The 26,534-nt window shown below is 42.1% G+C and overlaps 1 protein-coding gene across 3 annotated transcripts in view; it reads right to left on the bottom strand.

Annotated features, from left to right (window-relative positions):
- The window catches only part of Schip1 (schwannomin interacting protein 1), a 761,845-nt gene that overhangs the window by 111,672 nt on the left and 623,639 nt on the right, over positions 1–26,534 (bottom strand). Inside the window, exons 1-2 of one of the 3 annotated variants that reach the window (XM_023560035.2) lie at positions 8,804–8,956; positions 7,570–8,262 (exon numbers count right to left, since the gene is read on the bottom strand). In XM_023560035.2, the coding sequence (XP_023415803.2) occupies positions 7,570–8,244 (675 nt within the window). In that variant the 5' untranslated portion in view covers positions 8,245–8,262; positions 8,804–8,956. Of the gene's footprint in view, positions 1–7,569; positions 8,263–8,453; positions 8,644–8,803; positions 8,957–26,534 lie in introns of those variants that run through there. The other 2 variants (XM_063249262.1, XM_063249261.1) reach the window with 2 other exon arrangements.

Below are 26,534 nucleotides of genomic sequence, written 5' to 3'. Positions count from 1 at the left end.
AAAGGGCCAGGGATATGGTTCAGTGGCACAAGTGACTGCCTGGCAATTTCGACGTTGTGAGGTTGGGAGTTTGATCCCTAGTACCAAAATAAATAAATAAATAAATAAATAATAATAAATAAATAAGAAGATGGCAATTATTACAATCATCCTTGACCTGGGAAGAATTAGTTACATGTGACACAGCCCAACAGATTTAACTGGGTAACTCAGAAACATCACACAAGGAACCTTAAAAACTCAAAAACCTCTTCCCTTCCTTATGTCCATTTTTCTATTTCTTGCTTATTACCCATGCTCTAAGCCAAGTATCTCAATTTAGACTATTTCATGGAAAGCTCCTAAACCCACAAATACTATTTTTTTCTAGCCTTTTCTTGGTTTTATTTTCCTTTTTTGGCTTATAACAAAATATTCACTGAAAACTCTGTCTAGACAGAACAAAATCTGTCTCCACTTATGCAGTAGCCACACAGATTTTCTCTCCCCTAGCTGTCTGAACCCAGGCACCCCATAGCCCTGTTTGGGAAGTAGAAGTGATGTGCAGAAGGTGACCTTGAACGCTAACTTCTCCTTTCTCGCCCCCCTAGAATTCTGGGGGCTCTTTGCAGAGTTCTCAAGTCCCAGTCACTGCCTGCCCCCATGAGAGGAAAGGACCAAGTCCCAAGACAGGACCCAAAGCTGCAAAGGAGTGAGTACAATTAGGTAAAGTGTTCACATCTTGGAGAAAATAAACGCAAGGAGAAAATCATCGATTCAGAGAGAGCACTGAAAACCACACTGGGACCAGTGTGTATGCCTAAAGTTTACACAGAAGAACAAACACCTTGCTGTCAAAAGATGAGTTAGACCCTATTTCCAATTTGGAAGATCTTAAGTGATGAATGTGGATCTATCCTCCAAAAAACTTTGGAAATTTTTTTTTTTAAATGTAGACAGCTGGGGTCAGGGGTGGACACAATTCATTAAAAAGAGGGACTCAGAAGGTGTGAGGGGAATCATTTGTACATGAAGGGAGGCTAGATCGAACCTGGGCTGAGGAGATGGATTAAAATGATTAATCTCCAGAGACCTCAGTTCCTTCTTCAGAAAGCAGTGCGTTTATTCAGTTGATTTCTCAGATTCTTTGCATCTATAAACTCCTATTACTTTTCCATGGAAAATGCTCAGTTTCATAACCGACACTTAAATTTTCATAGAAGTTTGGTGCAAAACAGTGTCCAAGTAACTGACAGTAGAGACTGTCATCTGTCCTAACAGCTCAAGAAACACAAACAGTTGAGGAACAGCATTCACAAAAGCTCGGTTTGTTAAAAACACTAGACTGAATTTCAAAAGTAAAAAATAAACCATCCAAATCTTCAGTAGCAAAGATCTAGGAGAATAAAACAAACTTTTATTTTAATATGCAGTAATACCAGAGTTTAGATTAGTTTTCAGGAGACTCAGAATTACTATTTCTAGCACTAATAAGAAAATACAGTGTAGCAGCTTAGAGTAAGTTAAAGAGTTAAACACTAACACAGGGACAAATACATTAACCAACTAAATAACAAGCATTCATCAGATAATCTGCTCTTTAAGGAATGCTATTGAGCCTGTGCTAGAGAGAGACGAGGGATTTAAATAGTTGCAGAGGTAAGAGATCCACAAAGGAAGATAACTGGGAATACAAGACAATCACTGGTTATGATGTCACTGAAAGCCTGGGTATACTGGCAGAACTTGACAGTCAGATCTGACTTTTGTCAAGCAGGAGACTAAATTAGAAAAGTCCTTGAACTTCACTTTTCTCACGGCTAGAACGGGAATATTAACTGCCTATCCAACTTCCAAGTTTGGCACGAGGAGCAAATATGATAACAAAAATCGGAAAATCTTTTAAAACCCAAATATGAGTAGTAAATGTACAAAAGAGAAACAAGTTCAGAGCACAAAGAGGTTCCTCAGAGCTTAGCTCACCAGGCAAAGCTTCGCAGAGATGTGAGCACCTGAGTGGGCTCCAGTGGTGGGCACAGTGGCAGACAGCAAGCAGCCCATGGACCCGAGACTGAGCAAAGAGCTCATGCTGGGGCTTCCCAATGGTGAAGGAATGAGGAATGCCAGGTGAGGATCTGGAGTTGAAAGTGTTCTAGATGGGGTGAAGAAAGATGACGTGATGCCAGTAGTAATACATTTGAGAACTCAGTAAGTGTGATGAGAATGTCTGCATTTGACTTTCCAGTGTGGAGTCTCAAATTTTTCCTTAGGATATTTTAAGGCCCACTACATGCAAACCAACTGACAGGCAGAAATTTCTTTTAGCCTAACTGCAACAGTTCAAAAGGTACTTCCACAGTATAGCGAACTATCCAATGGTAACTTTAATGAACATTTGCACACAGCCCTAGCAGGAACACCATAGCTCCCTCTCTCCTCCTACCTCTCCCTTTTCTTTCCTTCCTTCCTTCAGCCTCTCCCTCTCTTCTAGTGCTGCAAATCAAACCTAGAGCCTTGAGTATGTTAGGCAAGTGCCCTGCAACTGAGCTAAAACACCTGGTCTTACAACCTAATTTTTAAAAATCCAACCATTTTTCTTGAGTGCCTGCTAATGCACAGAACAACTTCTGAAGCTCTTAAGCAAAAATCAACATGTATTAGGAAAAGCAGCCAAAAAACCTTCTTATTATGGTACTAGACATTTCAAAGTAAAGTAAAGCACAGAAAGCATTTAGTCCCAGTAATTTCTAGTAATAGTAAACAGAAAATTACATGAGCTCTGTCGTGGCCCATGCTCTGCAATAGGAGTGATACTTGTATACCACTACAGTATGGTTTCAATACTGCATCCCAAGCTACAGAATCACGAAACTTATCAAACTTACAAGCTATACTATATTTTAGGAATAATAAAGACATCTTAATTCTGTCTACAAACAGAAGACAAGAACTCATGTAATTTAAACATAGCCCAAGGAACTAAGGAAACAAACCATCCAGCCATTCAAGCTACTTTAGTAGTGTTGTTGACGAGGAAGTAACTGGGCTGTAATTCGTACAGAATAATACAACGAAAATAACTTGTAATTAGTTAGTTTCTGCTAGCTAATAGTATCAACAAATGAAAAGACAAATTATTTTCAGGAATTTTGGAAATAACTTCCTAATTTGCTTTCAATTAACATGTCAATTAAAATTATTATCTTCTCATTAAATGAGAAAAACACACTTGTCATAGGCTTGCGTGTGTGCGTGCACACATACACACATACATATCCCACTTAAAAGTGTGCCAGGTTGACAATGAGAATTCCTTTCTGATTTAAAACAGCTCCTTTCCTTTTCCCTTTTCCTTTTTCAAACAATGACTGTAATGACTTTGGGTGCATGTGACATACAATCCCACTGATGTTTTTGTGATTCTCTCTTAAGAGAGAGGGGAGCAACCCTCTCAGTAACTTGAATAGCATACGGGAAACCCCCAAGGTTGCTGATGGGATAGAGCACTGTTAAGAGGGAAAGCCAAGATCCTGGGCAGTGCTGTAAGAGTCACAGCAATGACATGTAAAACAGTACTTCTATGGAAGAGAGTTACCCTCCTGTAAAGTCAAATGCATGCCAACTATACAATCCAACCATTCTACCTGTTATCTTAATGAAAAAGTACATCCACACAAAGATGTGCACATGAGTATTTACAGCTCTACCAGCAGATTACTACGGTCCATCCATAAAATGGAATGCTAGTCAGCAATACAAAGGAATAAGCTATTGATATACACAATAGAATGGATCTGTTGTGTGAGTCCACTAATGTTAATTTTAGAAAATGTAAGCTATTCTGTAGCATGAAAATCAGATCAGTGGTTGTCCAGGAAAACCTATTATAAAGGAGCACAATGATACTTTTGGAAATGATGGATATGTCTCCTATCCTGATTTTGGTGATAGTTTGTAGGTGTATCAAGACCTAGATGTGTTATTCGTATGACTTATATGTGTGTGTCAAAATTTATTAAACTGTATATTTTAAGTACATGCAATTGATATTATGTCAACTATACCACACCAGTATATGCCTGTAATTCCAGCACTTGGGAGGCTAAGGCAGGCAGATTGCCATGAGTTTGAGGCCAGCCTGGGCTATATAGTGAGTTTAAGGCCAGCCTGAACTACATAGTGAGATCCTGTCTCAAAAAATCAAGTAAATGAATAAATAATTAAAAAACAAACAAACAAAAAAAAGAGTCAAAAATTAGGAGAAAAAAAAGGAGCTGGCTTTCCAGAGAGGGAACTAAACCCAGAGGACCACTAAACCTCCAGGACAGGAGCCCTCATGGCAAAAATCAAGGAGAAAAAAAAAGTGAAATTATATTCTATTATGAAAAGGAGGGTACTGAGGTGCCACTGCATTCTCCCATTACCTGGTGAAGGGTGCAGGGCATCCCTTGAATAGGAGAAAGAGTGGTGTGGTTATAACCTGGAAATACAGGAGAGGGGAGAAAACCCATTGCATGGGGCCAATTCACAGAAGAAGGAAACTGAGGATAACAAGCTCCCGGGTTCCCTGAACATTATCAGTGCCAGTTCACTAGAGTCAAGCAGGCAGAGAGGTGAGGATTTAGATGAACATGAACTTATGAGAGCAGCACCCCTATTTTACACCAAAAGAACTACACCCAGAACAGTTCTTCACTTACATTTGGCACCAAATGTGTTCACACACAAGAGGAAGGCCCAGGCAGGACACCAGATGGGCAGTCTGCCAACTGGAGAAAGGCACTTCTGAAAGTATTTTTGGATGCTGGGCAGAATCTTGTGGGAGGGACAAGGTGAGCTACAGGGGACTTAGCTGTGGAGTAATGTAAACTTGCTACCCTGAATCAGACCACCAGAGGCTATGTAGATGGCTCAGTTCTAAGAAGGCAGCATAGAGTCTGTCGCCAGGGTATTTCCTTTGGGAGTTCTCAGGGCCCTTCCAGCTTTGACAGCAAAATACCTGGCACCACCAGAGTTCATCCTCCTTCAAGGGCATCAAGGGAATGATTAGTCACCTAAACCCTTCACAAAGTCAAGGCCAGTGTCTTTTCCAAACATGGCATGTTTTAAATTTGTTTTTGAATCTTCCCTGAATTAGGGACAGCTAATCATCAACACATGTCTGAGATCTCAGTCTTCCCCTTGGGTGTATCACCGCAGTTGAGAAGCAGGCGAACAGGGAGGCAGAAACCCTGACTTCTGTCACTACACTGCACTGCAAAAGCTAATGCTGTCCCATAAAAACAAAAGCAAGCCCTGTCTGTGAGAACAGACTCCTAAGAAATGGGTTGCTGGTTACTTCCCAGTTTACCTTTGTCTTTAATGCTAAGGCAGTGCAAGAGAAGATCTGCCTTTAGGAAATCTTTTATTTTGGGAATATGAGTACCCTCTCTTTCGATTTTATTTCAAATTACTTTAAACATCCAATGGATAAAAACTCTAGTCCTGTCTCAGAAGAAAATTCAAAACTTCTTTCATAAGTTCCTCACTGGGACTTAAGCAAATCAAAAACCCATGCGACCTCACTTTCCTCAACTGTAAAACTAGAGGCTGGATTAGCAGTGGAATGACAGGTCCTGTGAATACTTTTTTCTTCGCCAGATGTTTGAAGATCATACATGATCATACACGATCAATACATGCCTACATCCCAGGCATTCTCAGAGGCACTGAATGTGAGATTCCTGTACTCCTCCTAGATTTCAGAGACCAAAATTAAAGAACAAGAAAACTGGGCTTGAGAGACTAACAAACAAGTAAAGCTCACAGTCTTCACAGTAAAGATAAAGGAAGGTGTGAGTAGGCACTGAGGTTAAGGGTAGAGGGGACTGAGAGTTAAGCAACTGACTAGTTAAGTGTCCAAGGGAAGCAGTCTGCGTCTCTGTCTAACTCCCCGCACCAGAATCCAAGCCCCATGTAGACAGATACATCATTACAACACTGAAAACCATACCTGGCACATGGGCCCATCACCTATGGTACACAAATAAAATTTTATCTTGTAACTTCTGAGTAATGCAAGTTATTGTCACCAGTATACCCTAACACATGCATACATAATTATTACATTATACTGGAATGTAGAAGTGTCATGGAACTGTAAATGAATCACTTGCTTATCTTCAAGTCATTCCTCAATCCTTTGAACTTAATAAGGTATTTTTCTCAAGCTCTAAGTGGGAAATGGATATTTTCTACTACAAGGTACACAAAATACTATGCACTGTAATGGGAAGATTCCATGTTAGAGATCACAGCAAAGTTTCAAACAACCAGGATTAAAATCAGTATGTTAATTTAATAGGTATTTTCTCAAGGGACACTAACCAGTGGACTCTGGCAGTTGAGAACCCTCTCTAATAGGAATGATGTCAATTTCTCCCGTGAAAGGCGCAGTTACCATCCTCATCCCTGGAGTCAGAAGTGCATGCACCCAATTTGCAGCAGCCCAGGGCCCTGGACTCACAATTTACACCTGCAAGGCAAGCATTCTCCCACACTGCCACCAAACTCCCACACAGAGAAAGCAACTCATTTAAACTGCGCCCTTCAGCCCTATTTAGGGACATCATTAATGATTTCAAATTACAACTGTTGCTTATTTCAAAACAATGATAAATAGCGGAACTACATTCATGATGCTTTTTTTCTAAGTCATTTATCTGCTCTCCTCTCAGGGGCAAAAGAGATGTTGAGACAGGTGTGAACCTGCCAGAGCTTATTATAGATGCATCCCTCCTCCTCTCCCTCCCTCTGTTCCACGCCATCACCCCTCCCTGTCTGGCTTTTCTGAATTGAGGCAGTAGTAGCCTCCGGTAAGGAACTGTAAGTGGTTCCTTTATCAAAACAAGGAGGGATTCGCCAGAGAGAGAATGAGTCAGGCAACCCAGGCAAAAACTCCTCCCTCATCCTGGCATTCAATTCACCCCTTCCCCCAGGTCAACAATAGCTCGGGTTTCAAAAAGGAAGAAAGTCTAGAGGACTGTCAACCTATCCATATAAGGGAGCCTCGGTTTAAACACGAGATGGAACAAACCCCTCTTCCAGGGCAGATGTGTGGGCGGATGACTGTGTGTCCATGCACAGACAGGGACAGCCTACCCAGGGGCGAAACAGCGGCAACGAAGGGATACCCACCACGATTGACAAAGCCACAACTATTACGATGTGCAATGTGCCCCATAGGCACTGGTCTCTGCCAAAATCTCCCCGGGTTTATTTTCAAGGAAGTGACTAACAACCTCGTCTCCATAAGTAATTCCAACAAAATGAGTCGCCGGTTCCACTAGCCGGACTTTCCGCTGCCCTCTGGCCGCTCCTCCCTCCTCTCCGCCCATCTAGTAAACCCAGACAGAGCTCAGACAGATCAAACTGTACCCCAGGGGAGCAGAAGGCAAGCTTCTCAGCCCAGCCCCCACCCTCTGGGAAGGATGAATGGGGCCGCAGGAGGCGGGCGGGCGGGTGCGGGGAGCGCGGAGAAGGGGCGTGAGGGCTGCGCGCGGGGTGTGTAAAAGTGTGCGCGCGCGTGGGCACGCACCCTGGCCAACTTACGGAGGTGGAGTTGGTCCTCGCCTGGCCCTGGTTCCGCACCTCCTGCTCCCGGAACTGCAGCCCGGCCAGATGCTTCTCCAGTGCCTCCCAGTCCATAGGGGGTACCGGGGGCTCCTCTGGGACACAAGTCCCGCAGTCCGGAGGCTGAAGGCAGAGCCCCCCGGCCGCCGGGCCCCGGCCGCGGTGCCGGCTTCCCTCCGGCTGGGGCTTCTGGGTCGCTCGGCGAGGGCCCCGGGAACCGCTCGGCCGGCCGGCCAGCACCACGTTGCCATTGTACCTGAGGTCCTGGGGGTCGTGTGGGTGGAGGTTGCCGTTGGGCATCGGGGGCGGCATGGTCGTGGTGGTGCTCCTGCCCCCGCCGCCGCCGCCGCCGCCACCGCAGGTCCTGGCGCTCACGTCCCCAGTCTCCCGAGCCGGACACCGGTCATCCCGGTACCCTCGCTCGTTCTCCTCTTCCTCCTCCTCCCCGTCCTCCTCCGGCGCCCATTCATCAATCACCTTCTTCTGGTAGACCGGAAAAGGCTCCTCATAGTCCTCCAGAGCGGACACCAAGTCCAGGCTGCCCCCCGGCGACGACGAGGATTTGCACTCGGAGCAAGGGGTCACTTTAGCGGAGTTGGACTGCGAACTGGCGCGGCTACTGCTGCTACTGCCGGCGTCACTGCCTAGATCCATCCCATCCTCTCGGTAGTCCTGGGGGGAGGAGGCAGACAGAGTGAGCCGCCGGGCCGAACCCGCTGCGCCCGCCCCGCTCCCCGCCACCGTCGCCGCCGGCACCCGGTGCGCCCCCCTAGGAGGCCTGGGCGCGAGACCGGCGCCCGCCGGAGGCTTCCCGTGTGCGCCCTTCTCCTCTCGCACAACCACATTTCTTCCGAGTTACTAACCCTCACATTTAGCAGAGGGGTGCCCTGCCGCCAGGGCACACTTTTCGTACGAGGAGCCCCGGGGCGCGTGCAGACTTTGTTGTAACCATTTTGCGCCAGGCGCACCCCTGCACCTAGCCCCAAGGATTGTCCCAGAACCAGACACTTTCTCGCAGAATTATAATTCCCAGGGGGCTGGTCCAGAGCAAGGAGTGGGCGGCTACTGATTCCGCACCTCGCTGCGGGCGCCGAGACCACCCCCCACCTGGCCCCGCCCCGCCCCGCCCCGTCCCCGCCCGCGCCTGGGAGCCGGGGCTGCGCGGGAGCCGAGCTCTACTTTCCAAGGAACCGCAGGCGGGCGGAGGACTCACTTTCACCTCTGTGCTTCTCCCTGCGTCTGCCCAAAAGCACGGGGTGGGATGCGGGGGGCGTTCGGCACGCGCCTGGCGGGGCGCCCCGCCCCGTCTCCCCAAAAGGTGCGCCGAGCCGGGGCGCAGCGACAGTCGCTGCAGGCTTCGCCGCCGCCCGGGGGAGGAAGGACGCGCCCTCCCGGCGGCGAGCCGGCCCGCCACCGAGCATGCCCAGAGGCTGCGGGCGCGGCGCAGTCCGCTCTCCCGGTTTTCTCGGCTGCAGGCTGGAGCTGGGGGCCAATTGGGAAGAGACCGGAGAGGCCCGGGAAAGGCCGGAGGGGAGAAGACACGAGGCGTTAGGGGCGCGGACAGTGCTACTAGTGAGGGGCGATCTGGGAGAAGGGTGCATTTCCACGCTCAGACACTCGCGTTGCTTGAGCGCCACTCAAGGCCTCTCCGCAGGACTTGTTACCGGCGGAAGCCTCCTCGCCTGCCGGAGCGCGGGCCCGGCGCCTCCTGATCCACTTGGAAGTCTCGGACTGGCCCTGGGAAGGATTCCCCTCCCCGGCCAATTCACAAGCTCTTGTATGAGCTCGAGTGACGTTAGCTTGGTGGTCAGACACCCACATTTTCCTTCCACCTTCCCCCTCCCCGCTTCCTCTCCGCCCACCTCCTAGCTCCCATCGCTCGCTGCCACAGTCCCCTCCAAGTTCAGGCTGTGGGTGGAACCTGTTGCTTTAGCTCACGTTTCCTTTCCCCTCCGGACTGCCAGCTGAGGGTGACCTCAGTGAGGCTTGTGTATCAGGAGTGGAGGGGTAAGTGTGAAAAGTGGCACGTGGGTGGGGTAGGGTTGGGATATCTATTCTAAAGGTTTGGGGCCTCCAAGGACCGCCCTCCAGAGACAGTTTTCATCTTTAAAGTGTCTGCTTCCTTGACTTCAGGAAACGTACCTGGCTCTCTGAGTTTGTCAGCTCTTCTGTGTAGGAAAAGGTTTGATGACGTGAAAGATGCCAGCACTTGGAAACCTGCACATAGGTCACAGAGGACCTTAAAGGATTAAGAATGTCATATGAATGAACTCCTACCCTGAAAAACTGGGAAAGTAGGAACTTCCCTCCTGCCTGTGGTGACCATGAAAACGAGCACTTAGTACAAGAAATTAGGGAAAACCAATTTCCCTGAACTTCCGGATTCCAGCCTGTTACTAATTACTCTGGTGAAATGTAGCCTGGACCAGGCTCTACCCTGGCTTGCCACAGTCCAGATGCAAGAACGGGAATGCTTGGGATTCTTTAGTAGGGAGTGCTGCCACCCTAACTAATCCAGGGTCTAATGGGGACTTGGATGCAGATACCCTTCATTTCAGTGGTTGCTGTGAGGCCTGACACCTTCCTTTCTTAGGTAGGCCTGAGGCAGGGAATTTAAGCTAACATTTTAAGTCATCTGGAAGCAGCAGTCTTCTGAATAATAGGAAAAGAGCCTTTTGATCTCTTCTATAAAAAGGGACTGATTATGACTTAAAATATAGTTGACACTAACATCAGTAAACAGCCTGCCTCGTGCTCCAAATATGGTTTGATTTGAGTTTGTTGTGAAGGCCTGGTGGCCACCCTGGGGTGTAAAGGTTGCCCTGTGAAGTATTTGGTAATGTGGATGTGTATGCTGAGAACTAGGCAGCTGCTTTTCAAGCCACCATGTGACCTGGCAAAGTTTAGGACCTTAAAAAATGCCCTGCTCTGTGGCATGTTACCAGTAGACAAATAAATATTGATCAACTGAAATGACAAGGCAGACTTGTAGTGTCAGCTCAATTAAAAAAATATTAGGGCCTCCCAGCTAGTCACCCACACTTCCTGTGGGCACCATCTTTTCCCCCTGCTGTTCAACTGGTCTGTGTTCGGGGAAATGAAAAACATGGTCTAAGAAAAACATTTGGCAAGGTAAGTTCACTATCAAAAATGCATGGCATTTCAAAGCCAAATATAAAAACATCTTTGAGTTATCTGTACTTTTACATTATTTTCTGTCCAGATATTCTAGATCACATGGGAAAGTACCCAGTTTCCCTTTTCTCTTCTCTTCAGGCAAAGTGCTTGGCTAGCCCAGTTTTCATTCTGTTTCCAGCCTTCCATCTCGTGCCAAGAGCACGCCTACTTTGGAACAGGAAGCCCTGCCAACTCCTAGGCCTGCAGCAGTCTGCAGATATGTCCAGCAGGATAGAGAGATGATTTGTAAAGTGATTGAAAGACTTTGTCTTCCTGTTTACAGCATTGTTTCCTTAAGTTGGAGTTTAGAGTTAACACTTAAATTTGTCCCCTACAGCCTTTGTAAGTTAAACATCAGAGATGTGGGACAAGACAGAATCATCTGGAAACTCTCCCATTCTAGGAGTTTCCCTCATCAATCACCATGTATACACTCCTACTGAAATACAGAGGCCCTCCTGAAATCTACTCCATCACCATTACATATCTCCCAAAAGATCCCTGTTTACTCGCCTCATGCAGCCAGAGTAGCCTTCTTTACACTGCAAATCTAAGTAAGTCTCTTTCCTTTGACTGTTAAAGCTCCACAGAGGTCCTTATAGCCCTTAAAGAACTGCTGCCTGCCACCAACAACTTCTTTTGGGAGACTTTTACTCATCTTTTAAGTCTCAGTTTGAATGTTACTTCCTCCTGGAAAGCTTGGCTGATTTTGTCCCCACCTTCTGGCTCCAATGACCACCCCATGTGCCCATGACAGTGCAATTATCACACAAACTTTATTAAGGCTGCTGTTTAATCATTTATCTTCTCTACTAGACTCGTGTAAGGAGTACCTTTTATAGAAAGACCCAAGCCACACATCCATACAAAAATACATGAAACTGAAGAAGGTTTTATAAAAATCATTTTATAAAATTCAATTCTAATTTATTTAAAATCAAGTCATACCTTCCTATGACTTTCCAACCCTTAAGTGAGTCAGGGATTCCTGTGTAAAAACAAAACAAAACAAAGAAACAAAAAAATAAAACTTAATTCCCTGAAGGGTAGGACTATGAATGCCATAAGAGGTTAATAAACATTTGTTGCTGGAATTATTAACACTGTCTAACTCACTTAACCCTCAAAAGACCCAAGAAGAAACTACTTTTGTCCCTATTTGGAAGTGTGTTGGCCTTGAACAGTAAGGTTAAATGAACTCGTAGGTGGGGGTTTTGAAAGGTGATTGGCTTTATGGAGGTTTGTAGTTGACTGGTTAGGGAGGGAGGTCTGGTCAGAAGAGGGAGTGTGGCCTTGAAGAGTTTCTTTCCCTTCCCAGCTCTTCCCTTCACCCTCTCCCAGCTACCAGTCCACGTGCCCTGAGCAGCTCTCACCTGCGACGTCCTCCACCACACCCTCCAGCCTGCAGACTATGGGCTAAACCAGGTGAGCGGAAGTACCTGTCCTCCTTTATGTTCTGAGTATTGGGTATTTTGCCCCAGCAAGTATGATGTGACTAAGACACTTGCCCATTTTCAAAAAGCACTGATAGGCAAGTGCAGAGCTAGGATTTGAACCTGGTTTGACGTCAAAGTTCTTATTCTACTCATTCAACTAAAAGCTTGATATCTCTTGATCTTTCTGCCTGTGGATGAGTTTACCAAACAAATATGTTAGAAAAGGTCCCCTTGTGGTAACCTCAAACGAGGTCTCAGTGCTCTGCCCAGCAGAAAACCTCTGGGCAGTATTTATGTCTACGCAGAGGGGAAGGCAGCTGGAAAGAGCAGCTGCTCTCTGCTCGCATATGTTTGACCTCCTCAACTGCCACCAGGTTCAACAATATTCAGCAAAGTGGGAGGTTTCACTGTGTAAAAGAAGAGTATAGAAACTTCAGAAAATGAAATGTTACATTGTTAGGAACTACATCTGTCGAATCCTCCCTCAAATAAATCTTTCAAAGAGGTCACCATGAGGTCAGGCTGTTGGTTTTTTACCATCGATAGGAGATTAGATTCATATTCAAAGGGTAGGGATAAGAAGATGTGTTCCTCAGGGATCAGTGCTATTTATAGGATATTAATCTGTACAGGAAACATTTGAGAAAGGATGTGATTGAAATGCATGAGTCATAAGGAGTATGAATAGGTAGAGAAAGATTTATTTGCAAAATTCCCAAACTAATTTTGAAATTATTAGCCCTGACACTGAACCTTCTTACATCGGGATATTTAGAGTAATAAAGGATCGGCTGGCAAAAGGTTTGTATTTCATCTTTATTACATAAGTTACATGCAAGTCACATGCTGTACACAGATGCTTTGGCATTTTATCACCTGCGTGTAACTATGTGGGAATATTTAACAGCACTGTGGGGTGAAGTGTCCTGAATACAGAACATCTGGGCCTTGTTCCCAGCCCTGTCTCTAACCAACTTTATAACCAGCTTTTTCATGAAAGGGTTTGGCTGCATGATTATAGTGTCTGGAAAACAGTAACAATTAATTGAATGCCTGTGTAAGTGAATGAATTAAAAATTTCATCCAGCCTAAAGAATCTATGGATTTCATCCTAAAAGCTATGAGAAAAATAGTATGAAATGTCATAGGATGCTATTACACAGCATCTTGGGTGTTCTATGATGCTATTACACAGTTCTTGGATGTATATTATTTCTCTTTTATTTCTTACAGATGATAGATTTTTAACTTACTACTCTCTATGTGTAGATATGTTGGAGATGGACCCTAAGTATACCTAAAGTGATTTTCTTCTTTCATTGACAATGCTACATGAGAAAATGCTTTTTTAAAACACATATTCATCTTAAAGTTTTTCTACTCTCTAGCAAACTATGAGACTGCATTTACATTTTCCTGAAGAAAGTGAAATGGCAGAACCTGGGCAATGGAACATTTAAAAGATAGCTTCAATGTCTTGTTTTCCAAACCTGGAACAGGATCCCTGGCTTGATGACACTCCTGAGTTTACAGAAATTAGGTGAATGTAGATTTGCAATGACAATTACCGTGAACAGTCTATAGGCATTGATAAATGAAGCACCCCTAACTACAGCATGGGGATAGTCTTTTTACCAGAGAAAAGTCACATAAAGAGGTCCTCAGCATATGGCCACACAGACTGTGCCTTGTACAGTGCCAGGACTGCAAATGCACAGTAGGTTCCTGCCAGAAGGGACCATTTGGCATCATTCATGTAGATGACACTGTCAACGGTGCCCTTTGCACAACAAGCACAAAATTATACAGAGCCTCTGCTAGGAGTCCACTGTAGGAATTTGCTCTTATTTGACAAGACTGGAAGAGGGAGTCTGTTTCTCTTTTTCTAATAAAGTTATGCTTCAGACTGGATTGCAATCACAAAAATTCATCTATCTAAATTCTAGTCTTCCATTTTCTAAAAGTTTTCTGCCATCATCTTCTGGATTCTTAAAGTTCCTGGCAATTGTTGAAAATGCAGTTCTATAACAACCCTGAATTTATTTTTCAAATTTCACTGATGGATGTGGATTACATAAAAGGGCACTTAGGAAAAGCTGGGACATTTGTAGGTGCACTTGCTGCAAGAGCTTAGGGAATATTGTAAGCGACAGGCCTTGAGTGCTCTACGCACATGACCTGAAGCAAGAGGAGCTACCCCAGGAATTCCATGTCTTTTACTTTGTGTTATACTTGTCAAAGGAGAATGCCTTCACAAGACACTTTAGAAAGCAAAATCTCTGTTCTGATCACTCCCTGACATAACTTTGTAAGCACTGTAAAATATAGCAGCTGACAGTGGCAGTCTGACGCAAGCAGAAGGAATGCAAGCAGCATGGTGAACAGGAGAGGAGTCTTCCAAAAGGTTTGGCTGTCTGATTGGCTGTAACTCACATGTCTCCATGGCTCAGGCAAATGAAGAAAATGGGCATGGAGCAACAAGGAGCACCAGGGCTGAGGCACTGAGCCCTGAAGCATAGCACAGGCATCCAAATCAAAATTCGAGACAAAAGCAAATTTCATCCCTAATTCATCACTGGATTACCACTTGGACCTCTGCTTTAAAGCTCCAGCATTCTAAATCTGCATGGAAACAAGAGTTAGGACATTGTTCATCTTGGTTTGTGGAGGATTGTCCTGATTTATACTTGTCCCACTGGTGTTTCTGTCTTCCTTTGTCACTCTCCAAAGTGTCTGGGTTGACCTGATGAGTTATACATGGTCATCCAAGGGAAGGGGACTCAGCAATGACTACACATACACTTTGGGCAGCAGGGATATTTGTCCAAATCTGCACAAATTTTCAGAAGAATTTAAGGAGGTTTAATACCAATGTTTTGTAAGCAAAAAGAATATTAAATAAAGTTCTAAATTATCCCAACAAAGACGGTTCAATCAAACCAGTGTCATGAATTTTAACATCATAGAAAATACATGAGAGTCTGTTAATGTGTTAAAAATATTCAACTTTACTAGTAACCAAAGAAAGACATTTCACTAGAAATGAGGTAATATTTTTTCCCGTCAAAGTATTTAAAAATTATTTAAAGCCGTACTAATGTCAGATATGATCAGAACACTCTCATTTACTTTATGAACTGGTAGACACAAACTTTCTGAAATACTACATGATACTATGATTTTAAAATCTTTACCGTTTTACTATGTTTCCTGTTATTCATTTCATAAATACTTATTGAGCACATATTACCTGTACTGGGTGACGTGGTGGTGACAGAAAAAAAAAAAACCACTATTAATTTAGAATAAACTTATTTAGTGAAGAAACAGGTATTTCAGGGGAAAAATGTTACCAATTTAGGCTAAAAATTTGTATGAAGTATCCCTCAAGTGGACGTACACACTGTTGGCAGGGCATACAGGTTGCATGTGGGCTGCCCCACTGAAGAGAGACTGGAGGGTGCCCCCAGCAGACTAAACAGCTTGAAAAAGGATTTAAAGCTGGAAGAAACTTAGCACGTTCAAGTAACTGGAAGGAAAATGGTAGACTACAGAAAGAAGACGAGGGTGGAGGGAGGAGGACTTGCCATTAAGATTCTTAGACCCACAGCCAATCAGGGGTTGTGAAAGCAAATGGTATTTTTAGAAATGCTCTGCATGGTGGTGAAGAGAAGATAGAAGGACAGGGCAGGGCAAAGGTGAGAACCTAGCAGGGCGCATACACAGCAGTCCCAGAAAGAGGTTGGGGTTGGGAGAGCAGAGAGAAAAGGAAACAGTAAAGGTTCTTAGGACGTAGTTTTAGTAGGCCCTGGTGTCTGTGTAGAAGGGGATGATGTGGGAGAAAGACACTGTCACTTCCGGGTTGTGTTATAGTGGAAATGTGGTGTCACTTTACTGCAAAGGGCAATGAGGAGGAGGAGGCTTTTGTAGAGGAGAAAAAAAAAGATATTGAATTGTTTTTGGACATTCTTTGATACAGAATTAAGTACACAAGTGAAAATGACAAGCAGAAAATTGTGTAGTTCTGAGGGCTGGAAGAGATGTGGGGCTGGAGATAGAAATGGGGGAACACATGGATTGTTCTTGAAAACTTGAGTTTTGAGACAAATGGAGAGTGAGAAGGCCCAGTTTCACACCCTAAGGAAGCCACTCATTTATAGGATCGGGAAGAACCATGAGTTTGTATGGAGGACTAGGGCAGAAAGGGGAAAGGGCAAGAGATACTCTTCAAAATCTAGCCTGAGGATGCAACAGAAAGACCCAGATTTACAGATAAAGGTCCTCACTGAAGCATTTTCAGAGTGAAACATTAGCTTCAACCTAAAATGTCAAAAAAAGAGGAGATATACTTAAATAAATTGTGACATTCATTCTATGAAATGAATGCAGTCAAATAAGATGTTTTTGACAGTTATTAAGTGAGAAAAGAGGGTATAATATTACACTTGCAACGTGAGCCACATTTTTTAAAAAGTTAAGTGGTTGGTGAAAAATGTAGCTGAGTGTAAATAGTGGTTAACTATGGATGGTAAGATTGCAGATGTTTTTCCACTTTCTTGTCCATTCATATAATAATCATAAAATAAGTGGTAATATTTTTATGAAACAGGAAAGCAAATTATGCATATTTATTTTACTTAAAATGAATGACTGAAATTTGTTGGAGAATTCCATTAAAACAAAATTGTTCAGCCAGCTATGATGGCACACACCTATAATTACAGCTATCTGGAAGATTGAGACAGTAGGATTACACGTTTGAGGGCAACCTAGGCACCGTAAGGAGACCTTGTCTCACAACAAAATTTTATAAAAGGCTGAAGGTGTAGTTTAGTAGATTTCCTACCATGTATGAGACCCTGATTTCAACCCCAATACTGAAAAAAGCATTATTCAGAAGTTAAAATTAATTTATATAAATTTTGCATTGAATCCTTTTTATAGAACAAATCATGTTATAGTTCTGTAAGTTTTTCATATAGACAAACAGTATAGTTCTAAAAGACTGGGGGTCACAATCTGAAGGGGAGATCATAAAGTTTTGTGAGGGGTTAGATAGTAAATACTTTCACTGTGTGGTTCTTACGGTCTCTGTTGCATGCCCTCATTATTATTTAAGGCAATCATAAGAATGCTTAGCTTTCAAGCCATGCAAAAATAGGTCATAGACTGGATTTGGTCTAGTGATCATAGTTTAAGAAACTGAACTCTAGGGTATATGTCTAAGAATAAGGCACAAATACTTTTTCAGAAAAGTTAGTATTATATTGGACTAAAAACTTCAATTATCAGTGTAATAGAACTAGTTTCTATCTGTGTTCCACAGGAAGTAGACTAAGTAGAAAAGACGAAGTGATCTTTTAAAAAGTTTATATGTTTTCCGTGAAAAATTAACCCTATACAAATGTGTCAAAGAGTTCATATTTTTAACCCAGAAAAGGAAAAACTAAAGAAAGGCTTTTTGTAAAACAAGGTCTCTTTCCATATTTTTTCTACAATCTTAAAAGTTTTAGTATTATGAAGGGAGTTTTGTGGTTATCTATTACAATCTGTCCTGTTTTTGCCACAAACTTGGGGTGCACCCCTGCTCCCCTCCTCTCCTTTCTCCTCACCAAATGTACATAGTACCATTCATGCTCCAAGCAGGTTCTGTGGATCCTCTTCACTGTAATCAACCCCAGCTGCTGTGTTTGGATACAGAAGACTCAGAGTTGTCCTTTATGGTGAAGTTGATTTCTCTGCTTCATCAGACCAAAGATGCACTTTCTGATTATACATCCTCCCTAGCATTTCTTCCCTCCCTAATCCTGCTTCTTTTGCTGCCTTAAAAGTTTCTGTCTCAATAAATCTCCTGTCTTTTTTTTTTTTTTAATAATCTCCTGTCTTAGAGGGCTTTGCTCCTGATATGAGACACTCAGTCCTGATGATTCTGTCTGCTAAATACATTTGACTTTTTCACCACTGCCTCTGCTTGGAGAAAAGGATGTTGGACTAAGATCTCTTATGATGTTATCCTATTGTACTTCTATTAACTTCAAATTTTAATACACGATCATGTGAGTAATTTTTATGAATACTGGGAGATAGTTTTTTAGGTTATTCCACAGTGATCTGATAAACAAATGTACCCATAAGGATAAACAAAGAGCTTAGCTTTCAATTGACATTACTATGTAGAATTATTGCTAGTATTATTGTTACTACTGTGTGGAAATAGCTGCATATTCAATGTTATCAATTTTGCTAATTGTTACTGATTACACTTTAAAATTATACTGACAACTAATAGCCTATAAATAATCTTTTAAGACCTTCCCATTTTATTATACTGTAATAGGTTCATTGACGCTTAATATGATGTGAATATTTGCTGACTCTAAAGAATACCTTTATTAGGACATGAATATGTATTCAATCTATCTTCTCAATTACACCTACATTAAAACCTTCAAAATTAAGTTTGCAAATACAGGCTGTATGCAAGCAGCAGAGCCTATATAACTTGTGACCTCTTGCTCTATTGCATTCTGGTTAATGATTCACAATAACCTTCAAAAATAAGCACAGCATAAATCAAAGTGGTCTGCATGGCTCTTAGGGAAATGCTGCACACAGTCTAAGGCCTGACAGTGCCGAGCGGGAGCCATGAGCACCAGGAACACAAAGTCACTGCAATGGCCAGCATTTTTCCACAGGAGACCTAACATTTTCCCTCCAGTTCCATCTAAAATGATTCTCTTCACTTTTTTTTTTTATTCTAGAAGTAGAAAATTAGCTACTTCTTGTACTTTAAACGGGAAAATCTATTATTAAAATAAACAATTCTTTGGTTTTTTTCTAAGAGAAATTGACTGCTTAGGGTTTTGTTAGCCATTATTTGTAAATAGATTATCCAGCTACAGAGACTAAAAATGTCATTTGGCCTTCCTTGAGGGAGAACTGATTCAAAACAAAATAGAAATCTCTGGTATGCTGTTATTTAAACAGGCAAATCTAGATGATTCCAGTACCTACAGGAGTCTATTTCCTAGGAATTTCTTTCACTTTCATAAAATGACTTTGGTGAGTTATAGGCACATTCCTCATCAAGGGCTTTGGCATAATTGCCCAAACTTCTCTCTCACTTTCAATGGCTCTTCCCCAGGTAAGAAATGAACAGAATGCTGGTGGGTGGAGGGGTTGGCTACAGCTGGCACATAGGGCTGAGGCAGTACCAGGGCCTAGGCAGTCAGGCCAAGTCACTTGGGTACCACCTCCAAGATCTTGTCTCCAGGATATTATATTTTATTTCTATTCCTATTTATGATATTTTTATTTAAGTCAAGTCACTTTTAAGTTAAATCATTTTAAAAAGGAAACTTCATCACTTTTATCAATAGAATACAAGCATAAACTCCTAATGTAGAAATAATGAAACACACTTGTAATGTCTCTGAAATTGGGATATATTGATGGCGTCTTGCAGTTATAATTGAAAACATTTCTAATTTTATTTGGGGAGGGGCACAGTACCAGGAATTGGACTCAGGGCCTCATGGATGCTAGGTAAGTACTCTACCACTGGGCTACCATTTTTTACTGGTACATTTTAGATATACATAACAATAACATTCATCACAGGGAATTTGTGTTCTAGCTCTTTTTGAAATTTAATATCGATGCAAGGTTTTGTTAAATTGCCCAAGCAGGACTCAAATTTTGATCCTCCTGTTTTAACCATTCTGTTGTTCTTAACGGCTCCCTCAATACTATGATTTACATATCAAGAGTATATTAAATTTGATGAAGTATAATTTTAAATTCAATAAAGTATAATTTTAAATTCTATAAATTCTATTCTTATTCTATTACGAAAATTTAAAAACCAAAAGCAAAAGTGGCAAATGAAAACTAGAAAAAAATCATCATATACACTCTGACTGAATATAAATTTCTTTTGTAAGAATCAAATTCTTGATTCAACAGCTGAGTATTCTGGATAGTTTTAGACAAAGATAAGAATCCCATCAATGAGCTATTTTGTCAATTTTTTACATTGATACACATAAAAAATGATATGTTTGGACAGCTTGAAGGCTGCTTAACTGTTTTATCTGTTGTAGCTAACTGTGCATGTATGTGTAGACTTTGTAATTTCAGAAGATGACACTTCAGTGCACCACTGAATAAAACATAGACACAGCTGTGCAGTAGGGAAGTTCTGTGATCCTCATTGTCTGTGCTTCTAATGGGCACTGCTGAAAGTTCAGTTATGGAGGATTCGGAACAGCTACGATTATGCCCGAGCACTTTGTTCCTATTTTATGAGGTTGGGTAAGGTTAATTACTTCAGCACTGTCTCTGCTTGTCTTTAACAATATTCTCTGTGAAATACCTCCTCTCCCTGAATATCTATGAATGCAAATAGAGGACTGTCAAAGTGCATTTGTTGATGAACTCAGCAGGAAAAGGGCAACAGATTTTTGACTGGAGCCATGTGGTCAGGTGAGTTAAAGAGGATATTTAAAGGCAAAGATTAGAGGAGTTTCTCAGAACTAAGAATATGAACCACACTTCTGGAGAGGATCCTGTCGGGGAGAGAGAGAGAAACCCCCATAGGGAGATAACAGTGTCTGTTTACTCCTTCCTCAGTTCATTTGGTTACTCATGAATCCAAATCTCCACTAAACTCTAGACTCTGGGTTGTGTTCTAGTGATAGAAAGTTAAAACAGGCCCAAGAGCCTGTGACTGAGAAAAAAAACAAAGAATACGTGATCAAAGTTGGGTTTCAAAATCAAGGTGAGCAAAGTCAAACTACGCTATGAAAAAGATAGTGGAGAGTAATATAACTTAGTGTGGATAGCTCAGGGAAGCCTTCCAAAGGAATGATAATTTGAATTGGGTCTTGGAATATAAACAAAAGTTGCTAAAGTACCCCAGAGGCTAAATGACAAAAGAACATGCAAATCTGAGAGGACATTATGGTCAAAAGCTTGAACATGAACCAGGCATTGTGGTGCATGTCTTAAATTCCAGAACTCAGGACTGAAACAGCTGGATCTCCTTGAGTTCAAGACCAGCCTGGGTTACACAGTGAGCTCAAGGCCAGCCCAGACCACATAATGAGGCCCTACCTCAACAAACAAATTTCAAAAAATCAAAAAAAAACCCCCCAAAACCACTTTTTTTTTTAAGTTTGGAAAGATAAGGCATGCCACCCACAAATGAAATACGTTTGATGCAGCTAGAAAGAACAAATACTAGAAGATGTCAGGAAAGATGCTAAAAATTATAGGAAAGATTAAATGCGAAGGATATGAAAGTTGAATCTGAGCTTGAAGTTGGTACAGAAACCTGTAAGATTTTAAGCCAAGAATGACTGGAGTATGTGTGTTTTGTGCATTTCCTAATGTTAATAAGATAAAAAGTTTATATGAAAACATCACCTGAAGGCCTTAGCCAGAGTGCTAGATCTTCAGCACATATGTATCTGCATTATTTTAAAGGTTTAGGGGCCAATCAAGTGGGTTCCTGGGAAGGAGTGAAAATGTAGATGGTTAAGGCTGTTGATGTGAGCTGCTGGATAAGCCATACACCGGGGTGGTGCAATGGAATGTACATGACAACTGAGTTTGGAGAGCAAAGAAATGGGGAGCAGGTGCTAACCTCTCAGTGAATGTGAGGAATGTCTGGATCATCAGCAGATGACAACGAGAAACACAAACACAGGTAGAGGATGTGGGAGGACTTCCCTTTCTGTAAAACCTTAGATCAGTTACATGGAGCAACTTTATAACTACTTGTCTACATTATTTTTTGGCTTTAAAAAAATACCTTTTTTGGTTTTGTTTTTTGAGGCAGGATCTCACTGTGCAGCCCAGGCCCTGTCAGGACCCTCCTTTCGCAGCCTCCTGAATGCTGGGATTACAGGCCTGCACCCCGTGCCTATCTGTTATCTTTTATTTTTAATCTTTTAAAAGCATTTGAATAGCTGAATAGTACAAAGAACCACCACGTAGCTATCACCCAACTTTCGCAACTATCAGCTTGTAGCAATTGTATTTCACCTTATCTCATTAAATTATTTTGAAGCAAGCCCCAGACTATTATATAATTTAAAACAATGGTCTTTATTCTTCTCTGTCCAAACCTGTTTCAGAATCATAGGCAATGATGAATCTTGCACTGTGGCTAATTGGAAAAGCACTGAGAAAATTAACAACCATTGAGCCAAATTAATAAAGAGAAATAAAAAATAATATTTGCATGAGTATGAATCATTTGTAAAAAGGGATGAAGTAGGTCAGTTTATAAATAATGCTAATCTGGTACAGAAGATTACTGGCACAATCCTAAAACATGAATTAAACTAGTAAGGTTAAATCTATGATCAGGAAATAAAAAGTAAATTTAATTTTTTAAAAATGTGTAAACTAAGGCATGAAAGAAATAAGTGTAAAAGAACTACTAGACCATAAGGAAAAACCTGAAAGCAGAAAAAGACCTGGATTGAGGATGGAATAGGAGAGTGAAGTAAGTGCAAGTTAGAATATGATCCCGCTCATTAAGAGAGGCCAATCTGCTCTTGCATTTGGTAATTACTTGCTGTACCTTTCTGGTGCCTTTGGCAAACCACCTATGCTGCTTCAGGAGGAGGCAGGCCCCAGGAGACCTGGGGGCAAGCAGCTGCCTCTGTCTGATTCTGCCTGAACCTCATCCCGAGTCTTTATTAAACACCTGGATCCTTGAGAAATGGAGACCACTGGAAGAAGTTCAAAGAAGTGGAACAGAAAATAATTAGAGAAAGAGATTGATTTTAGCAGAAAGATCAAATGAGCTAAATGCAGGGAACTTGGCCAAGGAAGGGTGGAGGAAAAAAATGAGCTCCTTGAGGCATGTAAAGAAGGATGCAAATAAGAAACACTGAGCTGGGGCACAGAACAGCCCTACCTGTTCTGCACACAGGGAGAGGCAGGGCAGGCTGCTCACCTGATGCACGGTTGCACAGCAGCATCCCACGCGTTCTCATGTTCACCAGGCTACTCCTAAACGGAAACTGCAGGAAAATGTTAGCTTTCTGGAGGGAGGCAGTCTTCCGACCGCTCCACTTTGGAAAAGAACGCGTGCTAAACCAGTTCTGCCCTGGAGGTGTGTTTTCTCTTAAATGTAATGTTCTTTACTCCCACAGAGTTTCTTCCAGTCAGCAAACTTTTCACCAGTGAAGGCAGAGGGAGGGAGAGAAAGAGGGAAGGAAGGGATGGTGGGCGGGGTAGGAGATGGAAAGAGAGAAAATGAGATCTTAGTTCTTCTGCGGGTTTTTTGCTTCAAGTCTTCATGGCCCTATTTTGGCAACTTCTTAAAGTTTTTGATCAGTTGCTTTCACACCTCGGGTCTCTATGTTTTTGAAAGGTGTTAAAATTTGTCTTTGTACTTTAAAATATTACCATACACACAAAGCAGGGCGTTAAGAACATAAATAACATTTGTAATTCTCCATTTTATGTCAAAATATTCAGGGATATTTGTTTGTTTGTGAGTCCTTTGAGACAGGATCTTACTATGTAGTTCAGGCTGGCCTTGAACTCACTATGTAGCCCAAACTGACCTTGAATTTGCAGCAATCCTGCCTCATTATCCACAGTGCTCAGATTAAAGGCATGTGCCACTACATTGGGTTTTGTTCTGGTAACTCTGAGGCTCACCTAGAAGATATTTTTCTTTGTCTCTTCTCCTTCCAACACTGTCCTAAAATTTAACTTAATCTTTTGCTTTTCCTAATGACTTTACTGTATCTGCAGTGTATATATAATATTTAAAACTGGGGATTGATGTTTTTTGAATCTCTGATTTAGAGGTTCATCTGCGTCTATATTCATTTAGCTATTTAGTTTCTTGGTACCACAGATTGAACCTAGGAGTGCCTATTGGGGAGCTACATCCCCAGATGTTCTTAATTTTTGTTTGTTTGTTTCTTGAAACAAGTTTTTTCTAGTTTCACAGGCTGGCTTCAAACTTGTGATCTTCCTGGCTCAGCCTCCCACATAATTGGGGTCACAAGTGTGCATCACTGTGCCCAGCTAGCTAATTACTTTAAAGTTAACCTTTTTATTTTAAGGTTAGTGTACATCTAGATGCAGTTTTAAGAAATAATACAGCGAAACTCTCTTGTGGTTTGTACCACATTTCTCATCAATGGCGACAGCTTGCCAAATTACAGTACCAGGTTTGACATTGACATCATCAGATCATTCTTGGCACAAGGATCCCACATATCACCCACTTATGGACTCATTCTCTTCCTCTTCAGTCACACATCTCTTCTCCACCTCTATTCTTTGATCATTTCAAGCATCTTATATAAATAGAATTATACAGTATATGACATTTTGAGATATATCCTTTTCCCTCAGTCCCATTCTATGGAGATTCATCCAGACTGTTCCGTGCACCAGTAGCTCATTCCTCTTTATTGCTGAATAGTATTCCACAGCTCAGATGTGCCATAATGTGCACCAGTGAAGGATGCCTGGATTGTTTCCAAGTTTTAGTAAACTCTGCATTTTTAACACAGGTGGAGATTTTAACTGATAGGGCTATTTTTTAATGTCTTAATGTCTTTTCTCAAATACAAATTGAAGGCAAAAAACCACAGAAAGTAGCCATGATTAGAGCAACTGCCTTTCATGAAAAGACTAAGCCATTTAGCATAGGAGAAGTGAAAGCTGAGAAGGAACCTCGTTCTTTATCTCCTACAACAACTGGAAAGAAGATTCAGCTTTGGGAGGTTTACACGCAAGTTCACTGATACTCTAAAGAGAAAGTCCAAAAAGAACCAGAATAAGGTTTATTATTGTCATTAAACCTACACTTTTATTATAGGCTCATGGTGATCCCTGCCCCCATCCCAGGATTGCACTAATAAGAGTCCAAGTAGAATAGTCAGGAAAAATAAAAATAATTGAGTTCGTGACACTTGCTACTCATGTTGTAAACAGAGCTTTAAAAACTGGATGAGTGAGCCATCCAGTGCACATTCTGATGCTGAGTTAGAGATGCTTGCTACTCTTTGCCTCGTGGGCAATATTTTCTTTTTTTCTTTCTTTCTTTCTTTTTTTTTTTTGGTCTTTTCATTTTTATTGGTACCAGAGATGGAACTCACGACTGCCTGCTTGCAAGGCAGGCGCTTATGCCGCTGAGCTAAATCCCCAGCCCCCATGGGCAATATTTTCAAGGAAATGCTCAGTCAGTGTCCCTTGAGGATGCTATTAGAGATTCCACACTTTTGGGTGTGGTACCTCCCTGTCCTAGCCCTACCGTAACCTCCCCGGGGGCAGCGTCTGTTCAGCAGTGGGCCTGCTGTAAGGAAAGCACACAATGCACTTAATTTCCTTTTCCTTTTGACCCCATTCCAGAGGAGACTGGAGTCACTCACGCATGTCCTCCCTGATTAGTATAAGACTCAAACATTTGGCTGTGGCCCAGAAGCGTTGTTACTGTATCCTGTCTCAGCTCCTGAAAATCTCAGCTCCTGGGAGAGGAGGGGTCAGAGTTTGCCATTTTTGCTGCCCAGCTGAGCTGCTAAGAAAGTTCCTCCTAGCACCACATCAACAAAGCCTTACCATTTTTGGTAACTTGGCTCGATAGCTGAGTGTGTGAGGCCTCATGACCTTTCCTGTTTGTTTGTTTGTTTATTAGCAATTCTATGAGCCTTTGGTAGTTACACATGTGAAATAAATTAAAAGAGCACAGTTTATAGAAATCATAGAATAAGAGATCTAGAAATTTCTACTCAGCAATTTTCTGCTACCTCTTTATAAATATAAGACATTCCATAAAGTCTGGGTAAGACTTTAGTACTTCTAAAATCCTATGAAACTAGTACATTTCAGTGGAGACACAGAGTATTAGACATTGTGGTGTCTAAAAGATTATTGCTATAATATCTAAAACTCCACTCTTTCTTTTTAATTCTAATATGTCCAAGATCTTACAGGCAGAATATATTGTTTTAAGCAAAGTTTGCCTCTTGAGTTTTGAACTGACTTGCTTGTGTTATATCCACCCTATTCATTCATTCAACAACAAATGTTTAATGAACACCTAATAAGCATCCTTGTACTTAGCTAAGCTCTGGAAACTCAAAGAAAAAACCATGATATTGTTGGTGTCTTCAGGGAAGAGGAAGAGCTAATTGAGGGAAAAGGATGTGCAAAGAAAGAGGAAATGTGGTTGTGTTCTAGGTAGAAGCATTTTCAGGAGTTGGTAGTGACAATATTGAAAAAGTTATTAGCACAGACAGAGTAAGAGGTGGTAGGTGAGGTGGATGCTTTGGTTTGGTTTGAAAGAGATTA

Source organism: Cavia porcellus, unplaced genomic scaffold, assembly GCF_034190915.1.
Source record: "Cavia porcellus strain 051 isolate PalLab524CR breed Dunkin Hartley unplaced genomic scaffold, mCavPor4.1 scaffold_5, whole genome shotgun sequence".
Taxonomy (NCBI): Eukaryota; Metazoa; Chordata; class Mammalia; order Rodentia; family Caviidae; genus Cavia; species Cavia porcellus.
The sequence above is the reverse complement of the archived record's forward strand: the minus strand, read 5'-3'. Positions and strand labels throughout refer to the sequence as shown.